General features: G+C 36.2%; 1 protein-coding gene and 1 pseudogene across 1 annotated transcript; both read left to right on the plus strand.

Moving 5' to 3' along the window:
• Positions 1-5,138: 5,138 nt before the first annotated feature.
• Positions 5,139-6,627, plus strand: LOC121753590 (uncharacterized protein At4g22758-like). Its single transcript, XM_042148804.1, has 2 exons — positions 5,139-5,812; positions 6,167-6,627. Exons 1-2 carry the CDS (start codon positions 5,581-5,583, stop codon positions 6,343-6,345), a joined length of 411 nt encoding a protein of 136 aa, XP_042004738.1. The 5' UTR covers positions 5,139-5,580; the 3' UTR covers positions 6,346-6,627.
• An 8,552-nt stretch (positions 6,628-15,179) lies between these two features.
• On the plus strand, positions 15,180-17,806 carry LOC121755246 (annotated as a pseudogene).
• The last annotated feature ends 1,322 nt before the right edge of the window (positions 17,807-19,128 follow it).

The following is a 19,128-nucleotide window of genomic DNA, read 5'->3' on the forward strand; positions in this document are numbered from 1 at the left end:
TCAAAAAAGACGTTTTAGTATGTTACGAAATTATAACTATTTTTTAATACCATGCTTTTTAAGCAAAATTATATTGGTAGTAACGATCTAAATAGATTCTAGATTACTACTGAAAATGGCATCACGTTCTATCTTATTTAATTATATGTAAAAAACTCAATATTGTTCAAAATAATTATGTTCGATACGTCAAACCAACCTTATCCTATCTTCTTTAATTATATCGATAAAAAAACATACTCAATGTGCACATATCTTTATAAATATGAAGTTATTGACTTATGAACTCAATAAGGTAAAATAGCCTGTTATTAATGAGACTCCTTATTGATACTTAAAATTACTACTCCATCCGTCTCATCACATGTGATGGATTTCTTTTGGCACAGAAATTAAGAAAATGATATGTATTGAGTTAAAGTGAAGAGAGTAAAGCATGAGAGAGGAAAAAGTAAGAGAGATAAAGAGAGAATAAAGTAAGAGATGATTGGAGTTTTGTTTTTAGCTAAAAAAGGAAATCAATCACTTGAGATGGAACAACCTAAAATGGAAGGTTATCACTTGAGGTGGGACGGACGGAGTATAAATCACTTGAGATGGAACAACCTAAAATGAAATAGATGAATAATTGGTGACCCTCATTATTTTAATTTTAAAATTAGTAGTACTAACTAAAGAGTTAGATGAAAATGAGAAGGAACATGATAAGTGAATAATTGAGGTTTGTACCTTATCTTATTCAACTAATCTTATTCCAAAATCATGAGACATGAGGCTGTCAGTTTTGAAGCCGCTGTATAGTCGGTGGGGTTCACTTGACTCACCTACCATATGATATGATATAATGAATGTAATAACTTCCATAGCCTTTTAACTTGGCATGTGCTTTAAAAAGTTGTTTGAAAATAAAGAGAGAAAATAAGTGGAATAATAAATTATGAGTGTAAAAAGTTAGTAGAATATGAGATCGAAAAATACAGGGAGAAAGTGAGTGGAGTTATAAATTGTGAGTGTAAAAAGTTAATAGAATATGAGATCGAAAAATACAGGGAGAAAGTGAGTGGAGTTATAAATTGTGAGTGTAAAAAGTTAATAGAATATGAGATCCGCATATTAAAAGTGGATAAAGTAAATGGTCCAATTAAACGTGGACAACCATAAATAGCTACTACATCCGTCCCACAATAGGAGTCACATTTGGTGTGGTCACGTGTTTTTAGAAATGTAAAAAATAGTGGATTGCAAAAATTAGTGGAATATGAGACCCACTTTTTTATATTAGTTTTATAAGAAAATGTGAGTGTAGTGAGTTAGTGGAACGTGGATCATACTTACCATTTATGGTAAAGTAAAATGTGACTCTTATTATGGACGTATCGAAATGGCAAAATGTGACTTAATGGGACGTAAGTAGTATTTAAATGATGGACAGAGGGAGTATCTATGGCCTATGTTGAAGTATGACGGAATAAGGTATTATCATCATCGAGCTTATATGCTTATTGTATTTCAAAATTTAAAAATTTCTCGCTGGGAGTTTGATCATTTTGGTGCATCTGATGCACAAATCGAAAAAAACTCGGGCAAATTTATTAGAGCTTTTTTTTATAGAAATTTAATCTCTCATTGCAGCAAAAAAAAAACGATTTCGTCGCCTTGGCGGCCCCCACATTCCGGCCCTACATCATGTGAGGGGGTTTAATTATGGTACGCAGTAGCCAGTTAAGGGGAGGCCTAACCTACTGGCTGCCAGAAGTCCATCTCCCAATGCCTCATACTTGTGATAGTGCACTACCACAACTAAATTGAGTCTTTTTTTAATAAAAAAACGTCTAATCACTTTTACTTTATTCTATCACTTACTTTACTCTTTTTATCTCTCATATTTTATTCATCTATCAATACTATTTTATTTTTATTTAATTCATTTAATACAATTTCTTAAAAGTCTTTATAATGATAATGTTTCTTATTTTTATCAATTAGTATTAATAGTGTTGTAGTATGTCATTGAAGTGTGATAGCTATTTTGTACTATCTCTGTCCCACAATAATTGTCACTCTTATTGTGGGAGCGAGTTTTAAGAAATGTAAAGAGAAGTTGGTTGAAAAAGTTAGTGGCTTGTGGGACCCACTTTTTTATATTGGTATTATAATAAAATGTGAGTGAAGTAAGTTAGTGGAATGTGTGACCTACTTACTATTTATGGTAAAAATGAAATGTGACAATTACTGTGGGATGGACTGAAAGGGAAAATAGTGGCAATTATTGTGGGACGAAGGGAGTATTAGATATTTTATAATGTTCCAATTAATATTTTTTTAAAAAGTTAGATTTAATTAATTAAAATATTTTTTATTTATATAGGAGTATATTGTTATTGTACATTTCTTATTCGAATTATCTGTTTGTACCATTTGATCTTTACTCACACATATTTTCTTTATTTGTATATCTTATTCTAATTAAGTCATGCCCACTGATCATTACTCACAAATCTTCTCTTTATCATTAATTTTGTTGTTTTTACTCCACTTAAATCATAAATTGAAACTGTACTCCCTCCGTCCCATGTTATTGACACTTTTATATTTGTAAATGTTTAGTTCATTAGGGAGTAGTAAATTATTCATTTAGAGTGGGACAAGATAAGTACATTTCTATTTTTTAAAATTTTCACATTGCTTTGGATTCTTATTTTCTATATAGTTATTATATGAGGGAACATCTTTTTTAGACACCAACTATCCCAAATGAGCAAATTTGGTCTGTAACATTTCATAATATCTTTTAAGGTCTATCAACTATAAATTAATATCAATTCAACTACTTTTTGGCTATTTCCAATATTTTCATGACCAAAGTATCCTTAAGGCCAATGAGGGCAATTCAATCTATTTACCCTCTCATTTTCATTAAAGTAGTAGTATGTAATTTGGGATAGTTGATGTACCAAAAAAGATGTTCCCTCTAGTTTTAATTTTAATATAAAAATATCTTAATGATATTAATATTCCATTACTATTAATTATATACGTTTAGTTTTACTTATTTGTAATATTTTAAATCATTGTACTATATTTAATATTAATAGTGAAATAACTTAGATATAAATATATGTAAACATTATAGTTATACAACATTTGTATATAAAAGTAGTTCAATTTATTAGATGGAATATTAATTTTTCAATCTTAAAGCTATATATAGAATATGTTATTTTTAAGTGCAATGCAAAATTGATGATTAAAATAAATTAAAATTTATTAACATACGTAGAATCTTAAATAATTCAAAAAGCTTAGTTTTATTTTATCTACTCTTATGTAGTAATTGTAGTCTAAAAATATTAGTTGAAATTATCAATAATCAATTTAATAAAAAAGACAATGACATTCTTAGTTGAATATATGATTAATTTAAATCTATGATTTTTAATTAAATAAAAAATCAATTGTTGCAATCAATTGTTTAATATCGCAATGTCGCGTCTTAATATTATCATTAGGCCATTTACAACATCATGAAAACTGTTCATAGTTCTCATATCTATTCCCTAGACTATTCGTGAATCATATTTTTTCTACTTTATTAAATTTTTATTTCAATGTAGTATATATTATATATTATGATTAACTTAAATTTTCAGTTTAACAAATTACGAGATTCATTAAAATAAAATATTTATCTTAGTTTTATTTAAATAATTGAGAATGTAACCATACAAAAGTATTAACTAGCACTTGAAAGTAATATCATAGTATTCAAATAAGGTATGGTATATATTAGTAATAATAGTATAAGACCTATTAAACTTAATCGCAAATAAATTAGAAGAAAGAAAAAAAGTGAATGAATAAATAGATTGAATTGCCCTTAATTGACTTAAGGATACTTTGGTCATGAAAATATTGAAAATAGCTAAAAAGTAGTTGAATTGATATTAATTTATAGTTGATGGACCTTAAAAGATATTATGAAATATTACAGACCAAATTTGCTCATTTGGGATAGTTGGTGTACTAAAAAAGATGTTCCCTCTTATTATATTTTGTACTATTCATTATTTGAACTCTTATGCCCTAGGGTGTTAATACTAGTTTAGGAAATAATCCAGTTTTTTTGGCAGTCCCTATCATTACAATTTCGCCAAACCATGTGCTATAGCCCAGCGATACACATGATAAATGTTAGAACAGCTTTATTTTTGGAGTATAAAATAATACTACTACCACCATTTTTTTCAGCAATAAATGTACATTAATAATAATCAATAAATTTGAAAAGATATGTGATTTTTGCCTCAAAAGTCCAATTCTCTACATTAACAATTGCTCTATCCTTTTCAATCCCAAAACCACGTGATGCCGTTCGAATTGAATATCGATTTAACGCATTTTTTTCGTGTTTTACCAACCATGAAGAGAAACTTTGAATTAGTACTAGTATTATACTCCATCCGTTCCACTTTAGGAGTCGCGGTTGATCAATTTCGTGCATTTCGCTCTAAGAGTCCCAGTTGGGGTAAACTAATAAAAAAATGCTTACAATTCAATTTAAAAAGTATTAAAAGTGTGTCTCAATATCCACGACAACATTTATTTATTACACACTTTCTTAAAACATGTGCCAAAAGTGGGTCTCAATATCAACTATAATATTTATTTATTACACACTCGAACACTTTTTTAAAACATGTGCCCGACTCAACTGGGGCTCCTAAAACGAGATGGAGGAAGTAATTTTTTAATGAACAAAATATTACTCCTTTCCTCTAGACTAATTTATAAATAATACGTATTTTAATGCATAAATAGTAAAATAAGAAAAATATAAATATTGCAAGTAGTATTAGTCGAATATATGGTTCATGTTATTAATTGTTTAAAATTTTATATATTTAAAATTGATCTACTTAGGCGGACAATTCAAAATGTTCAGTATATTTGGATAAAAATTCTTCGCAATCGCTCTCTCCACGAAATCATTATTTTCAAATAAAATTTCTAAATAAAACGAATCTAAGTCAGATTAAATATAAAAAAAAAAAGAAATAATTTGACAGAGTCCTAACCTAAGCCTAATCGGAGATTCGTACACATCGCAAAAGATATAAATATACGCATCCCTTTACTTTTTCTGAAATCACAAACCCTCCTTTCAATTCGAATCGATTCCTCTCAAACTATCTTCCTCCGCCGCTGCCTCTCAATTTCGCTTTTGATTTGTGGTTTTTCCTCTCTCAATCCCCCTTTCCAGTTGTGCTTCTCAATCGTGATAATCCCAACCGATTCATAATTTCCCTTTGTGAATGGTGGAAATCTCGAGCGCACAATTGGTGGTCATCCCTTCTTCTTCTTCTCAAAGAAGAGGGGTTTCTCTTTCCACCGCCAGCTCCTTCTGCTTCGGCTCCTGCATGGAAGGCTGGTACTACCGCTGCCAAGGCCTTGACCCGTGAACCCCCGATTTCAATTTTTTTCGAACCCTCATTTTTTCCCCTCTTTCATTTAATTCTTTAGTTTTCTTTCTCCTTTCGTTAATTCTCAAATACACTAAGAAAATCGAAGGAAAAAATCACGATGTTGCTTTACAAGCAGAAGAAGAGTCAGGCGGCGAAGGTGAACCGGTTCCTGATTAGCGTTACGTTTCTGGGTAGCGCCGGTCCGATCCGGTTCGTGGTGAATGAGGAGGAGCTCGTTGCGGCTGTGATTGATACCGCTCTGAAATCGTATGCGCGTGAGGGCAGGCTTCCGATTCTTGGATCCGATCTCAATAATTTCATACTCTATTGCCCGATTACTGGAACTGAAGGTAGTCAATTCATCTTTTGATTGATGTGTTTTGCATTATTAGTTATTTTAAATCCTTTGATTTTGTATGATCCATCATTATAGATCAATACATTTACCACTTGTTTTTGCTGCATAATCAAGTTTAGCCTTATTTGATTTGCAGTTAGATAAAATTGGCTGCTTTTGAGGTCTAATTGAATCAATTGGGGGTTTAATAAACCCTATTTCTGGAATAATATTAGTACATCACAAGTTTTTGATTTTGCTCAATTGAAAGCTATTTTTGTTTAAATTGTAGGGAGCATGAGCTCAATTAAAGGTTTGATAATATTGGTTGGTTGTAGTGTTTACTGATCTATGATTTGTGTTGTAGCTCTGAGTCCCTGGGAGACTATTGGATCAGTGGGCGTGCGGAATTTTGTGTTATGCAAGAAGCCGGAAACGGAGAAGGCCATTGACAGCGAGAAGCTGCCTCCGATAGCTCGCAAGGGATCGGGCAGCTGGAAATCATGGTTCAACAAATCAATCAATCCCAAGATATGTTCTCACTAGATAAGTCATATTTACCTCTTTGGAGCTTCTGTTTGGGGTCTTTGCACTTTTGAATGATTTGGTTATCTGCATTTTGCTGGTTATTGTTTTTCTTTTTGTTTGTGTTTGGGGTTGGAATAATTGAACCTTTGTGGTTGTGCACCCCTAATAAAAACAGAGTTGGTTGATTTTGATTCAGTCAATTCTTGGTTTGAAATTGTTTTTGTTTGCTACCACGATTGTACTCATCAACTTGTATTATTGGTGATTCTTCATTAATTATACTACTATCATTTTTATATAGCTTGACTTTCTTCTATTCAAGTTGGTTGTGCTTTCCGCGGTTTATTGTAGTACTATTTTTTATTTAATCTTTTGGTTGCTGGGCGTTGAAGATCCGGGCTAATTCATATCAAACAATGTTAAATTATTGAAGTTGATTGATTCTTTATACTTATATTGCTGAAGGTAGGTCCCTTGTGCCGTCGTGCGCTGTGAATCTTAAATATTGTTGTTGATTAATGGAATATAGTTTATTGCAAGTGTGACGGCACTTATTTTATATCTCGTGTATTGGCTTATCATCCAAGTTCATTGGGTTGTTTTTATGGTCTTTGTTGATGGCAATGGCTTACTGGGTTAATCACTTTGGCTGTCTATTCGAGTGTAATTGAGTTCACTCTATATCGACCTCGTGATTTATCAGCTGATAAGAGTATTATTTAGATTTATATTTAAATTTTAACCATCTTAATTCTTAAACAATAATTGTCTTTATTACAAGTTACAACTAATTATGATGCTCCTGTATAATAAAAGCAAATATTATTCTGGCCTTGATGAGCATCTAAGGTCTAATTTTGTATGAGCATGTGTATATTTTAGGTCTGATGTTGGCCGACAGAGTTTAATACGAAATTGATAATATATGATAAAGAAAAGACTAGTTCTGGTAGATGGACATCAAAATGAAACTAAAACATTGAAAATGAGTTAAGAGGCCAAATGATTAAGTATTTGCTTTGGAGTACATTTAACAATAACTAAAGTTACTAGTATAAAATAAGTTATTATACAGTTAGCTCGCTTATTGAACTTATTCACAAACGGAGTAGTTGAATAATATCCTACTGAATTTTGATAACTTAAAAAAAAAATATTAATGAGCCTGGCTAAGTAAGCTCAAAGTAGTGTTTGGTAAGATGTCACCATGACTTCTCAATATACATGAATCATGACAGATGAACTTTCACAGGAGTTTAAAATTTGTCGGTGTTAGGATAACTCTTCTGCTTACAAAAACTAGAAAGAGAATTTTGAATTAGAGAGAAAAAAAAATGATGAGAAATGAATTCGAATGGTATATGCTAGAAATAAACTAATCTTAATACGATACTAATATTCATAAATTTTTTAATATCTGGAAGAGATCAAATAGGATGAGTAATTTATTTTGTTGAATAGTTATAACCCATAAAGACTATTTTTCATGGCTATTAGGTGTTGAATGCCTTATATTGCCAAATACTACTGTACTAGTACTTTCTTTAAACATGTAAACAATAAACTCAAGTTGCCCATAAAAAATAAGTAGTAGTAGTGGTGCCGTTGCCCTAGTCGTGGTTCAATTCTGCATATGCAATTTTTGTGTATATAATTGATTTGTTGCCGATCGAGAATGTTGACATTTATTAGTTGTTTCGTCTTAAGAGCATCCGCAGCAGCGTCTCGCTGCAGGCTCGGTCTCGTCGCGTAGCTCGTGGGGAAGGGGCGGGACGCGGGCTGTCTCGCCACGCGCGTCGGCCACGTGGCGAGCAGCGGTTGGCGCGTGACGCCCACTCGCCGGCTGTGCGAGTGAGCGTCGGTTTAGGCTATTTAAATTTTTTTTAAATCTGAATAATTAAAAAAAAAATGACCATTTTTTTACCGTTTTTTTTGAATTTTTTTTATTTTTATTTTTCTTTTTTCCCACATTCATCTATAAATAACACTACACACACAATTCCCCTACCATTTTTTCCTCACAAACACTATATCATCTCTCTTTCCTCTCCAATTTCTGCAAAAATGTCCGGTGAAGGAAACTCCGGCGGCGGCTACGACTTGAATGCGTTTGTCGACTGGGGGCATGTACAATGTTTTGGGTGCTTCCTGTTCCGGTTCGTCGCCGAGCACCCAAGGCTCGGCGACGCCTTCGGGGGATGATTCGCCGGCGGAGTAGTTTTTATAATTTAAGGGTGCAATTTTTAATTTCTAGTATTTTAAATTATGTGTTTTTTTATTTTTTTAGAATTTTAATCATGTGTTATTTTTATTTTCTTAGGATTTTAATTATGTGTTTTTTTTTTATTTTTAGGATTTTAAATTGTAATTTTTATTTATTTAATGAAGTGTGTTTTATTAATTGAATTTGTTGGAAATAAAAATAAAAAATGAAATTGAATGAATAGTTAATGGATGAGATGATTAAAAGATGGAGGGATGCATGTGTTGTCTCTTAGTTAAGAGATGAGGTAAAAAGTGTAGTGGGGCCCATGAATAGTGAAAGGATGAGACAGTTAAAAGACGGTATTGAGAGACGGATATGGATACCTAATTGGAACTGTCATAGTAACGATAGTCTTTATTCTTCATTTATATAATCATTACTTGTGAATCATAAATAGGAAATTGACCCCAAAAATGATTATTGAATTACTTACTTTAGAGCATCTACAGTGATTCTGGACATGCAATAGCCCTTCCATAGTCTTGTCACTGCCACATCATCAGCACTAAAATCCTCCTGCCACATCATCTGGACATGCAACTGGACAAGCAACTGGACATGCAATAGCCCAACCACATCACTCAATTATGAAAAGCAAACAATTAACAATCACACAAAATACGGAATTAAATATACGACACATATACGCGAAAATATACTATTTTCATTTAAATTAAAAAGTACATTTTAAAAAATTACATAATTTTAAATAAAAACTAACGCCTTGCAATCCTCCGCGCCCACAACTCTTCAATTAAATCCTTTTGGAGTCGAATATCATGTCGGCATGTGCTTGGAGGAGGACAATCTTCGGGGGTAGGCTTTCGGAGATACTGATCACTGAATACTTCAATCACGCCCTGACAGAAATACTTCATACATTCATTGGCAGTCGTCTCACCGATGTAGAGGTATTCGTCCCACATGTCTGCCGAAGTCCCGTAGGCCAACTGCCTGATTGCCGCAATGCACTTTTGAATAGGGGTGTGGCCGGGTCTGCCAGCCACATCGTGCCTGAAGCGGAAATACAGATATCGATGCTCCTAAGCGTTAACAATACGCATAAACAAGTCCCGCCTCATCCTAAAACGACGCCTGAAACGGTTGGCGTTAAAACGCGGCTCCTCTGCGAAGTAATCTGTGAACAGGCGCTGATGTGCAGCTACATGATCACGATCAACCACTTCTCGACGGTGGACAACTGGTCGTGGGCGAGGTACCGCCGGCTGCATATAACTCTGCAGCCATCGATCAACCTCATGGCTCGTATAAGTATCTAGCTCTTCGTTCATCATACGCTCGTACTCATCAGCATCCCCACCACGGCCACCACCACGGCCACCGGCATTACTCATTTCTCGTTGTTGATCTTGTACAGAAATTAAGATAGAGAGAGTACTCGTTAAAATAAGTGGTGCGAATGAAAATGACGTCCAAAGCGCGTATGTATAGTGTTTCGAAAAAGTAAAAAAAAAATAAAAATCTGACGCTGGTATGACGCCGATCCGGGGCCTACAATAGCGCCGTGCGGATCGGCGTGAGAATCGGCGTCAACCCAAGAATCAGCGTGGACACGCCGATTTTGACTCCGATTTCACCGACGCCGGCTGCAATGGTTCGGCGTCAGCATCGACGTCCGCGAAAAATTGGCGTGCCGGTGCCGACGCCGCCATTGGAGATGCTCTTATTGATTTATATGTGTACTGTCGTACGACGAATCCACAAGCTGCAAAACTCACGTGTTGGAAATAATTATTGATTAAGAACATTAGCAATGGGGCGCCCTAAGGCGCGCCACGTCAGCAGTTTTATCCTCCTACCTCCCCACCTGCAGTGGGGCGCCCTAAGGCGCGCCCTATGGCGCGCCACATCATCATTTTATTGTTTTGTTTAATTAATTTAACTGTTTTCAAATAACAAGTAATGAGTAAATAAAAAACGGTATAAATAACAAACGGCGAAGTTTTAATAAAAAAAAGTTACATTATTGAACTAATAAAAAAAAAAACTAAGTCGGACCAATTCCCAACTTACGACGCAGCTCATCGAGTAACGTCCGGAGATATTCGGCTTCGTCGGGGTCGGTACACTTCTTGAGGGCCCTGTGCGTCTGCAACATCGTCCTTGCCATCGACGCTGTTGCTAACGACTCAAACGCGGTGGCCGTCTGGGTCGGGAGCTCTACCGGGACCGGAGCTTGGGTTGCAGCGGTCGAAGATGAGGTCGCGGTCGTCTTCCCCTTGGCCTTCGCAGCCTTGACGCCGGGAGGACGCCGGACGGACACCGGTGTGCCGGAACTCCCTTCATCCACGTACATCCGGTTGAGGTTAACCGGGTGATTGCCGCTGCCGCTGCTCGTGTAATCACCAGCTTCAGTGGTCTTCGTCCTCTTCGGCGTACCAGTGTGCAGAATTCCACCTTGGAACTTCCGCTTGTCCCTCAAGAGCGCCCAGATGGCCTCGTGCTTGAAGTCGCCGTACATCGACCGGTACGACAACAGCGCTTTAGCGCGCACGTCGCTCAAGCTCTCGCCGCTCCCCTGTGCCCGCGTGAACTTCTCGAACTCCGCCGCGTACAAGTTCACTTGCTTCTTGACTTGATCCCAGTGCTTGCGGAGTTGCACACGCTTGCACTTGTACGCGGTCGGCGGCTTGACCGAATTGTAGAGGTCCGCGATGCGTTCCCAGTACTCGATCTGTCGCTGGTTGTTTGCGAATATCGGATCTTCCGATATATCTACCCAACACCGGGCCAAAGTGAGAGTTTCGTCGTCGTTGTAGTTCGTACGGCCGGGGGCGTACTCATCGCAATTACCGGGAGGCGGCAACTTCTGCGTCCGCTGCCGGTTCCGCTTCTTTCTGGCTGGGGCGGAAGCGGTCGCGGCGGGTCGGGATCGGTCGCTGCGGTTGGGCGGTGCGGAGACGGCTCCATGTCAGACAACCCATACGATTCCGTACTGAAATCGGGATCCTAATGGGTGTTGGTGTCGAACGAACGATAATCGCCGGGTTCTGTACCCGGCCAATGCGCCCCTGCACTAAACGTAGGACTATTGGGACTTGAATCCATTTCGTAGTAATTATGTAAATGTAAGTTTCGAAAATGAAATCGAATGAAATGAAATGTTACAAATGAACGGTATTTAAAAAAAAACGAAACCGCGTGTCATCGTCCGCGGTTGATCGTCCGCGACCTCCACAAGCCGCAATGGGGCGGACGATGGCGCGGACGATGGCCATCGTCCGCGCTATCCTCCGCGACCGAAGTATAGGGCGCGACTATCGTCCGCGCCCTATGGCGCGCACCCGCAATGGGTGCGGACGATGGATGGCGCGGACGATGCTCGCCATCGGGCGTGCCATCGTCCGCCCATTGCGGATGCCCTAGGTATTTATCTTGAGATGATAAAAATAATGTACTGAAACAAATCATTATTGGAATACCGAGTTTTCACTTTTCATTGGCTTAATGATGGATCTAACTAATAATAGGCATGTTAATGTTGACAACTAATTAAAACGCGGCAAAATGTTGACCACTAATCAGATTAGAGGTTAAGATTTATCTAAGAATTGGGGCGTAAAATTCATTCTTAAATATTTTCTCATGGCCATATATAGACTCAAAGTACTAGCTAGTATTTATAACCATGGCGCAACTACAGACTCTCTCAAGTCTAAATGAGATATTAAGCATTAAAATCCACATTTTTAACTCAAATAATTTAATTTCATTTAATTCAATTCTATTCAATTGAGCACCTTCACTTTTAAAGCTTAAATTCAGAGAATTGAATATTTATTTATTGGGAGACTATTTTGGGACTAGTATGTGTTTTTTTTTTGCCAAACCTATAAAATGAAAGAACTTATGATAAGGAGTGGTATCTCATACAATGATTGGACAATGTTTGTTGTAAGTTTATAATATTAGATGTAGTTTGCATGTGGTTCAATTTATTTGGGCAGTAGGAGTAACATGCTATTCCCTGCATCCGCACATGGAGATTACAAGTTATGATATGTCGTCTTCCCTATTTCAATTCATCAATAAATATCTATCACAAATAAAATGTGTTTGTCGGTCCCTCTTTCTTTTCCCTACTAGTATAAAATAAAAAAGTATTTTTAATCCTTAAAATGTAAAGATTTACTGCAATATATTCATAATTCATTACTTTGTAAAAAGGAATTTCTGGCCCAGGTCTCGAATGCCCTAAAATCTAAATGGCAAAAATACTATTACTTGTGATCATAGTTGTGTCTTATGAACGAATTTATGATGTTTCATAGCTAATCATAGCGTTTCATTGGCACCTTTGTGTGTGGTGTGTGTTTATCAAATATTTGCAGTTTTCGTTCCCTCTTGACAAAGAAGTAGTAAACCAGATATGGCGGATCCACTTGGAACAAAGGGGTACGACCGTATCCCAAAATAGATTCTAGTCATTGGCCGGTAGGATGTCGTATTTTCAGTGTGGAGACCCGAGTTCGACTCTCATGCAACGAATATTTTAGTAACAGCCTCCTGCAAATCATGGAGTACTTTTTTTTTTACTTAATGTACTTGATTTTATTTGGATTCTGAGCATTTATGTATCCTTATTTACATTTAATAATTATTATTTTTTACGTAACGTACTTGATTTTATATGGATTTGAGCATTTATGTATGCTTATTTACATTTAATATTTTTTTAGCTTTTCTACGTTAAATACATTTATTTTTTTTCTAGTAAGACGTTTTGTAATTATCTTCTTATATATATATACATTTATTTTTTTACTATTTTTCGTATTTTTAAAAAGTTGTCTAATGCATTTAATTTTTGTCTTATTCCCTTAATGCATTTAAATTTGTATATTATTTTATTTGCTAAAATATTAGAAACTTGCAAAATTTGAAACTAAATATAAGTCTAATTATACTAAAAAGTAACTCATTCTTTATATACAATAAACAATTTTAATTCAAATAATGATATAGATTATGATTGAAGAAATGCACATTAAAGAGAAGATAAAAGATCAGCCAAATTTTATAACTTCAATTTGTTATAATTATTTATCGCACCCCAAATCAAATCTACCACGCCAGTAAGCATTTATTGAAAATTCTGGTCTAAGAAGAATAATTTTATTTTTTAATTTTTATTTTAGATTATCCGTATTTTTTAATTTTTATTTTAGATTATCCGTCAAAATTAGTCTTTATAATATGTGTTTTCTATATGGTGTTTCATATAATCATATTTTATTATTTTGTCAGTAGATACTAAGGCTTGAAAAAAATTTCTTTTGTTTTCTTGCCCTTTAGTCGAACATTTTGCTTTTGTCATGGTTAATCTATTTTCCAGTATCAATCATAGTCCAATATAATTGCATTGGGACCTTGAGCTGAACTTAAATTCAAGAAAGTTTACTACTTCTAGTAAATAAATCAATAAACTCATTTTTATTTAGCGTAGATGAGAAAACAAAGACTTAAAAAACCAAAGCCCATACAAGGACACGCCTATTGAAATTTGAAATCGTAGAATATTATTCCACTTTACAAGAACAAGAGTTTTCGATCAGAATGTAGTAGTATATATGAATATATATATGCTGATCCACATCTGACTGTCTTTGATCAAAACTACGAAATCGAATTTTTCAATTTTCCTGTTTGGTATCAATTTTGTGATTTGAAACTTTATTAATTTAGTAAGGGAATAAATTAATACAAACATATCTTCCAAATTAGGTGTTTTGGGAATAAATTAATACAAACATAAATTAATACATCCGCCGAAGGTTATAGTGAAGATGAGGCAAGCGAAGCAGACTCGGTGTCGAGTCTTTTTCGCAAAAAGGGAGTATGATACAGCTCCAACATACCCGGGGTTGAGTGTGTTTTTTTCCTTCATATTTTCACTCTAATTCCTTTTATGTTCCTGTATTTGTAGACCACTTATAAATTGTGTATTTCATTGTTTTTCAGTCGGTTTTAATATTATTAGTTATAAATTAATTTGAATTCAAGAAATTACATTCTAGACATGTGCAACCTAATGTTTAGTGTGGTCAAGTTTGTACATGTTACTGTGTGCTCGCATGGAAAACTAAGTGCGTGTAAAGTGTCACTCTGTGCAATTTTTGTGCTGGCATAATTTTGGTGGTCTTGACATTGATGTTGCCTGGATTTGAAATGCTAACTTTTGTGAATTAACATATATTACATGGTTTGGACTTTGGATTCCATCCAAAAGAATAAAACACTTTTATTGTGTGGATGTAAAATGAATATGTATTCCACCAAACAAGGTGCTAAGTATTTATTAAAAATATCATAAATACAGCATCAGAAAATTACCTAACCTAACAAATGACACAATTATTTATTAGCACTTGCCCAATTTGTTATACCAGTAATTGTCAAGGCCTAGTGAGATTTGTATAACACGCAGACCAATTAAACAGAACATGAAAGTCAATTTCATAGATTTAGCAATTACCAAACATATAATTGAATACAATAATACACATGGTGTACATACATATATATATTCTGGTAGGAGAGCATCTATATGCCAATGTGTGGCTAAGTTGCCTTGACTGTGCTGTCACTGTTTAATAGTACAAGTGAGTAGCAATTACATACACCCTTCCTCTGTTTTATTTAACTATCCAATTATTAGAAGTTGAATTAAAAAAAAATGGATGGTTTGGGGCTTCTGCGGATTCGAGTCGAGCGAGGTATAAACTTGGCCGTGCCCGACACCAGGACTAGCGATCCTTACGTTGTCATCGAATGCGCCTCTCAGGTTTTTTTTTTGTTTTCATTTTTGTTACAAATCCACCACTTGTTAAATGTTTTCTTGAATTTTGGGTGCTGATTTGGTATATGTTGGGTTGAAATATCTGGTGAATTGTAACATAGAAAAGGAATTTTTTGATTGTAGAAGGTGAAGAGTTGAGTTGAGAAAGACAATTGCAATCCAGTTTGGAATGAAGAGTTGACAATATTAATCAAAGACATAAATGCTCCCATCACTATAGTAAGTCTCCAGCTAATTGATTTTTTATGTGAACAATAACAGTAAAAATTATGTTTGATGCAGTCAGTGTACGATCACGATACATTGAGTGGAGACGACAGCATGGGGAGTGCAAAAATAGACATAAAGCGTTTGGTAGAATGCGTGGAAATGGGGCCGAGGGATCTCCCAACTTGGCAGAGTGGAGGCGAGCAACGAGAACTGTTTGTCGAAGGAGAGCTGCATCGTGTGGAAGAAAGGGAAGGTAGTTCAGGAGATGATTCTGAGACTTGGAGGCGTGGAATGCGGCGAGCTCCACATCCAACTTCACCTTCCATATGCTAAATTATAAGTAAGTTGTTGCCTTTTAGTATCTTTTTTGTTGTTGTTGTGATGTACTATGAAATTATGGTGTTGTACAATAACAAACTGGGGCTGTTGCTCTGTGTTAAAGCGGTTTACATTTTAGTAATAGGCTACAAGTTGAGACTCTAACTCTCTAGTTATTTTTTTTCGGCTAAGTCATAATTTGTATACTCCATATATCTTCTTAAAATTATATACTACCTCCGTCCCCATTAATTGTGCCATGGTTACGACTCTTTGTGGTTGGCCCTCCGGTTGAAGGAATGAGTATATAGAGATTCCAACTGTGTATCTATAGGAAATATAAGAAAAATATAGGAAATAAATCACTTCTCAATATGAAGAAGTGAGCATGAAAAGAGGGGGATATTTCTTATTCAATCAATCCTAATAGTTACAAAGAGCAAGCTACTTATTTGCTCATTCAGGTTCATTGTTATTGGAGGGCAAGATGTAAATCTGAATAAGATTTGGTACTCTGGGGGTAAGATTTCTGTTGGGGATCGGTGGTGCACACCCGAACTCCACATTAGTATGATATTGTCCGCTTTGGGTAAAGCTCTCACGATTTTGCTCTTGGGGTACTCCCCAAAAGGCCTCATACTAATGGAGCTGGGGTAGTCCATATATACGTTTGCAACTCTTGTTCATTCTCCGATGTGGGATATGGTTTGCTTCTCCACAATTTCTATTTTTGGCAAAAAGTAATTCTCCCTTTTACTTTATTCTCTCTTCATCTCCATTACTTTTTTAACTATCTATTTAACACACTATTCATAAACTCCGTATCGTAAAGAAATGTCTCTATTAAAATGAAACGGAAGGAGTATTTTGATTGATTCGTGTATTCATCGACCACGTTATAAAACTTGACCTCACTTATTTTGCACTCCTATTTTGTAGGAATAAAAAAAGGACGGGCAATTTCAATATTCCAAAAATGCCCTCGACAATATCAATTTTCATTACCACGTGCGTTTATTCGGGGAAACAAAATGTAGAGGGGTAGAAAAGTAAATTTCTCTTGATTTATGGGTGTGTATTCCAACGCAGAAACAAATGCCAATCATTTAGGAAAAATTAATTTATGCTTATTCATTGACTCAACAGTGCGGCCAGGCTTATATCTAGGGCTGCACACATATGTAGTGCGGCCCAGACTTATATCGAGTACTGCACACATATGTAGTATGGGACCTGAACATCTGGATTGAGCTTGACTCCGCGGCTCTGGTTATCTTGTTGTCTTCTGGACAGCTTGGCGTTGCAAATTTCAGACATCACATGGCTTTGATCCGGAGTATGACTTCTCAGCGGCATGTTCGGTTCTCACACATCTACAGAGAAGGGAACCGAGCTGCTGACTTTCTTGCAGGTAGGGGGGTTCAGACCCCTGCCCTTACTTACTATGATCCAATCTCTGCGCCTCGGTATCTGAAGGCGCTGGTTAGGATGGACCAGCTGGGATATCCTAACTTTCGTTTCCGACGTAGAGATGTGGGTTGATCTAGCGTCCTTGGTGGCTGGTTTTGATAATTTTTCGTTTCTCCCTCGTATATATATAATCAGTTTCTTTCCACTTGATAGTACGGAGGATCTCGACTTGTGGGACCTCTATTTGGCTTCTTCATGTTCTTGGTTAGATCCTAGTTACTTTTGGGCTAAGATTATGCTTTTAGAACATTTTATTTTGATTCTATTTACGGATTGGAGGTCTGCCTAAACCTCCCGCCCACAAAGGGCGTTTTTGTTGGAAAAAAAAACCTGAACACCGTTAATTCAACAGAATTAATACTCTAATACGAGAATATCTTCAAGAATATTCCTCATATCTTATTAATTATTTAGCTATCATATCTTTCTAGCATATTTATTTCTTTTTCAGTAAGTCAGGTTTATTTCTTGCTCATTAAGTTAGAATACTCTTATTATAAATATGACACATTGTTATTTTCTTCAATCAATCAATATATCAGAATTACTTCAATTTATCTGTCTTTTACTTTTATGCTATTTATTTTCTCTGCAAGTTTATCATTCCTAAAAACCCTAGTGAACGATTGTTGGTTGCTCGACAGGATCTTTCCGCGAACGAACCAATATCTTCTCAGCGATCTCTCGCAGTTATACCCCGATACGAGTCACCTCGTATCATCTGGTGCTTTCATCAGTTCTCATCCTCCAATTACTGTCATGATGTCACTCAACTATGCCAATTGTTAGTCCGGGCAGCCCGTTTACACAGATTGGCAGCAACCGACCACCCAAACACTCAATTACGTGGAGTGGCAGCAGCCGTATCAATCCGACACTGCCCAACAACACGACTTTCAGCAGCCGCAACCACCATATGTTGGCCCGGAGTCGTACAGGCATCCGTGGGCTACTCGGAGTATGATCACCAGCCCCCACTAGTCCAGAATTAGTATGCTCACGACACTTTCATCGCACCTCATTCCGGATGGTATCAACAACCTCGTCATTCACATCCTAATATTGATGAGCATACTCTGGATCCTTACTATCGACTGGAAGCGTACCAGCAGTGGGCTGATGACCAGTTGCCTACGCAGCCACTCCATACCAACTTTAGTTTGTCAGAACCACTGCAACATCCGGCTACGGAGCCTCTCGGCATGCCACGTGATCCAGTGACGCCGAATTTGGAACCGAACCTTTTATTGGCTGTCTCGGTTTATAGCTTGAGCGCTTGACCGCAAATGTCGAGCAATTGGTGTCCCGGATGGATGCAAAGCAATCCACACGCTACAATGCGTCCTCCACCAGCCCCACCGTGCAGCGTCTACAAACCCCTTTGTTCAGCGTCGCACTACTCAGCTGCACCTTACACCGGGCAACCGCACATAAACCCCGACATCGCAGGCATCCTGCAGCAGCCACCAACACAGTGCTCCCCACCGTGCAGCCATGATATCAGGTATGGCTCAATAGAGTCCCTTGCCGATGATATTGATGTACATGAATCAGTGCAATCTCATCAAATTCATTACGATGATATTTTAAGTGATCAATTACTTAATCGTGATCCAATTGGTGATGATAAAGTATTGTTAGAAGTTGAGGAATTTATGTAAGTAGCCAATGACAAACAATTTCATCTAGATCTCTCGAATATGATTGCACATGAAAA

Source organism: Salvia splendens, chromosome 11, assembly GCF_004379255.2.
Source record: "Salvia splendens isolate huo1 chromosome 11, SspV2, whole genome shotgun sequence".
NCBI lineage: Eukaryota > Viridiplantae > Streptophyta > Magnoliopsida > Lamiales > Lamiaceae > Salvia > Salvia splendens.

What these genes read in the sequence shown, in the direction of transcription:
- LOC121753590 (XM_042148804.1), top strand. Translation starts at nt 5,581, where the DNA reads ATGTTGCTTTACAAGCAGAAGAAGAGTCAGGCGGCGAAGGTGAACCGG. An exon ending in CCCGATTACTGGAACTGAAG is followed by an intron (nt 5,813 to 6,166) that starts GTAGTCAATTCA and finishes TTTGTGTTGTAG; the next exon opens with CTCTGAGTCCCTGGGAGACT.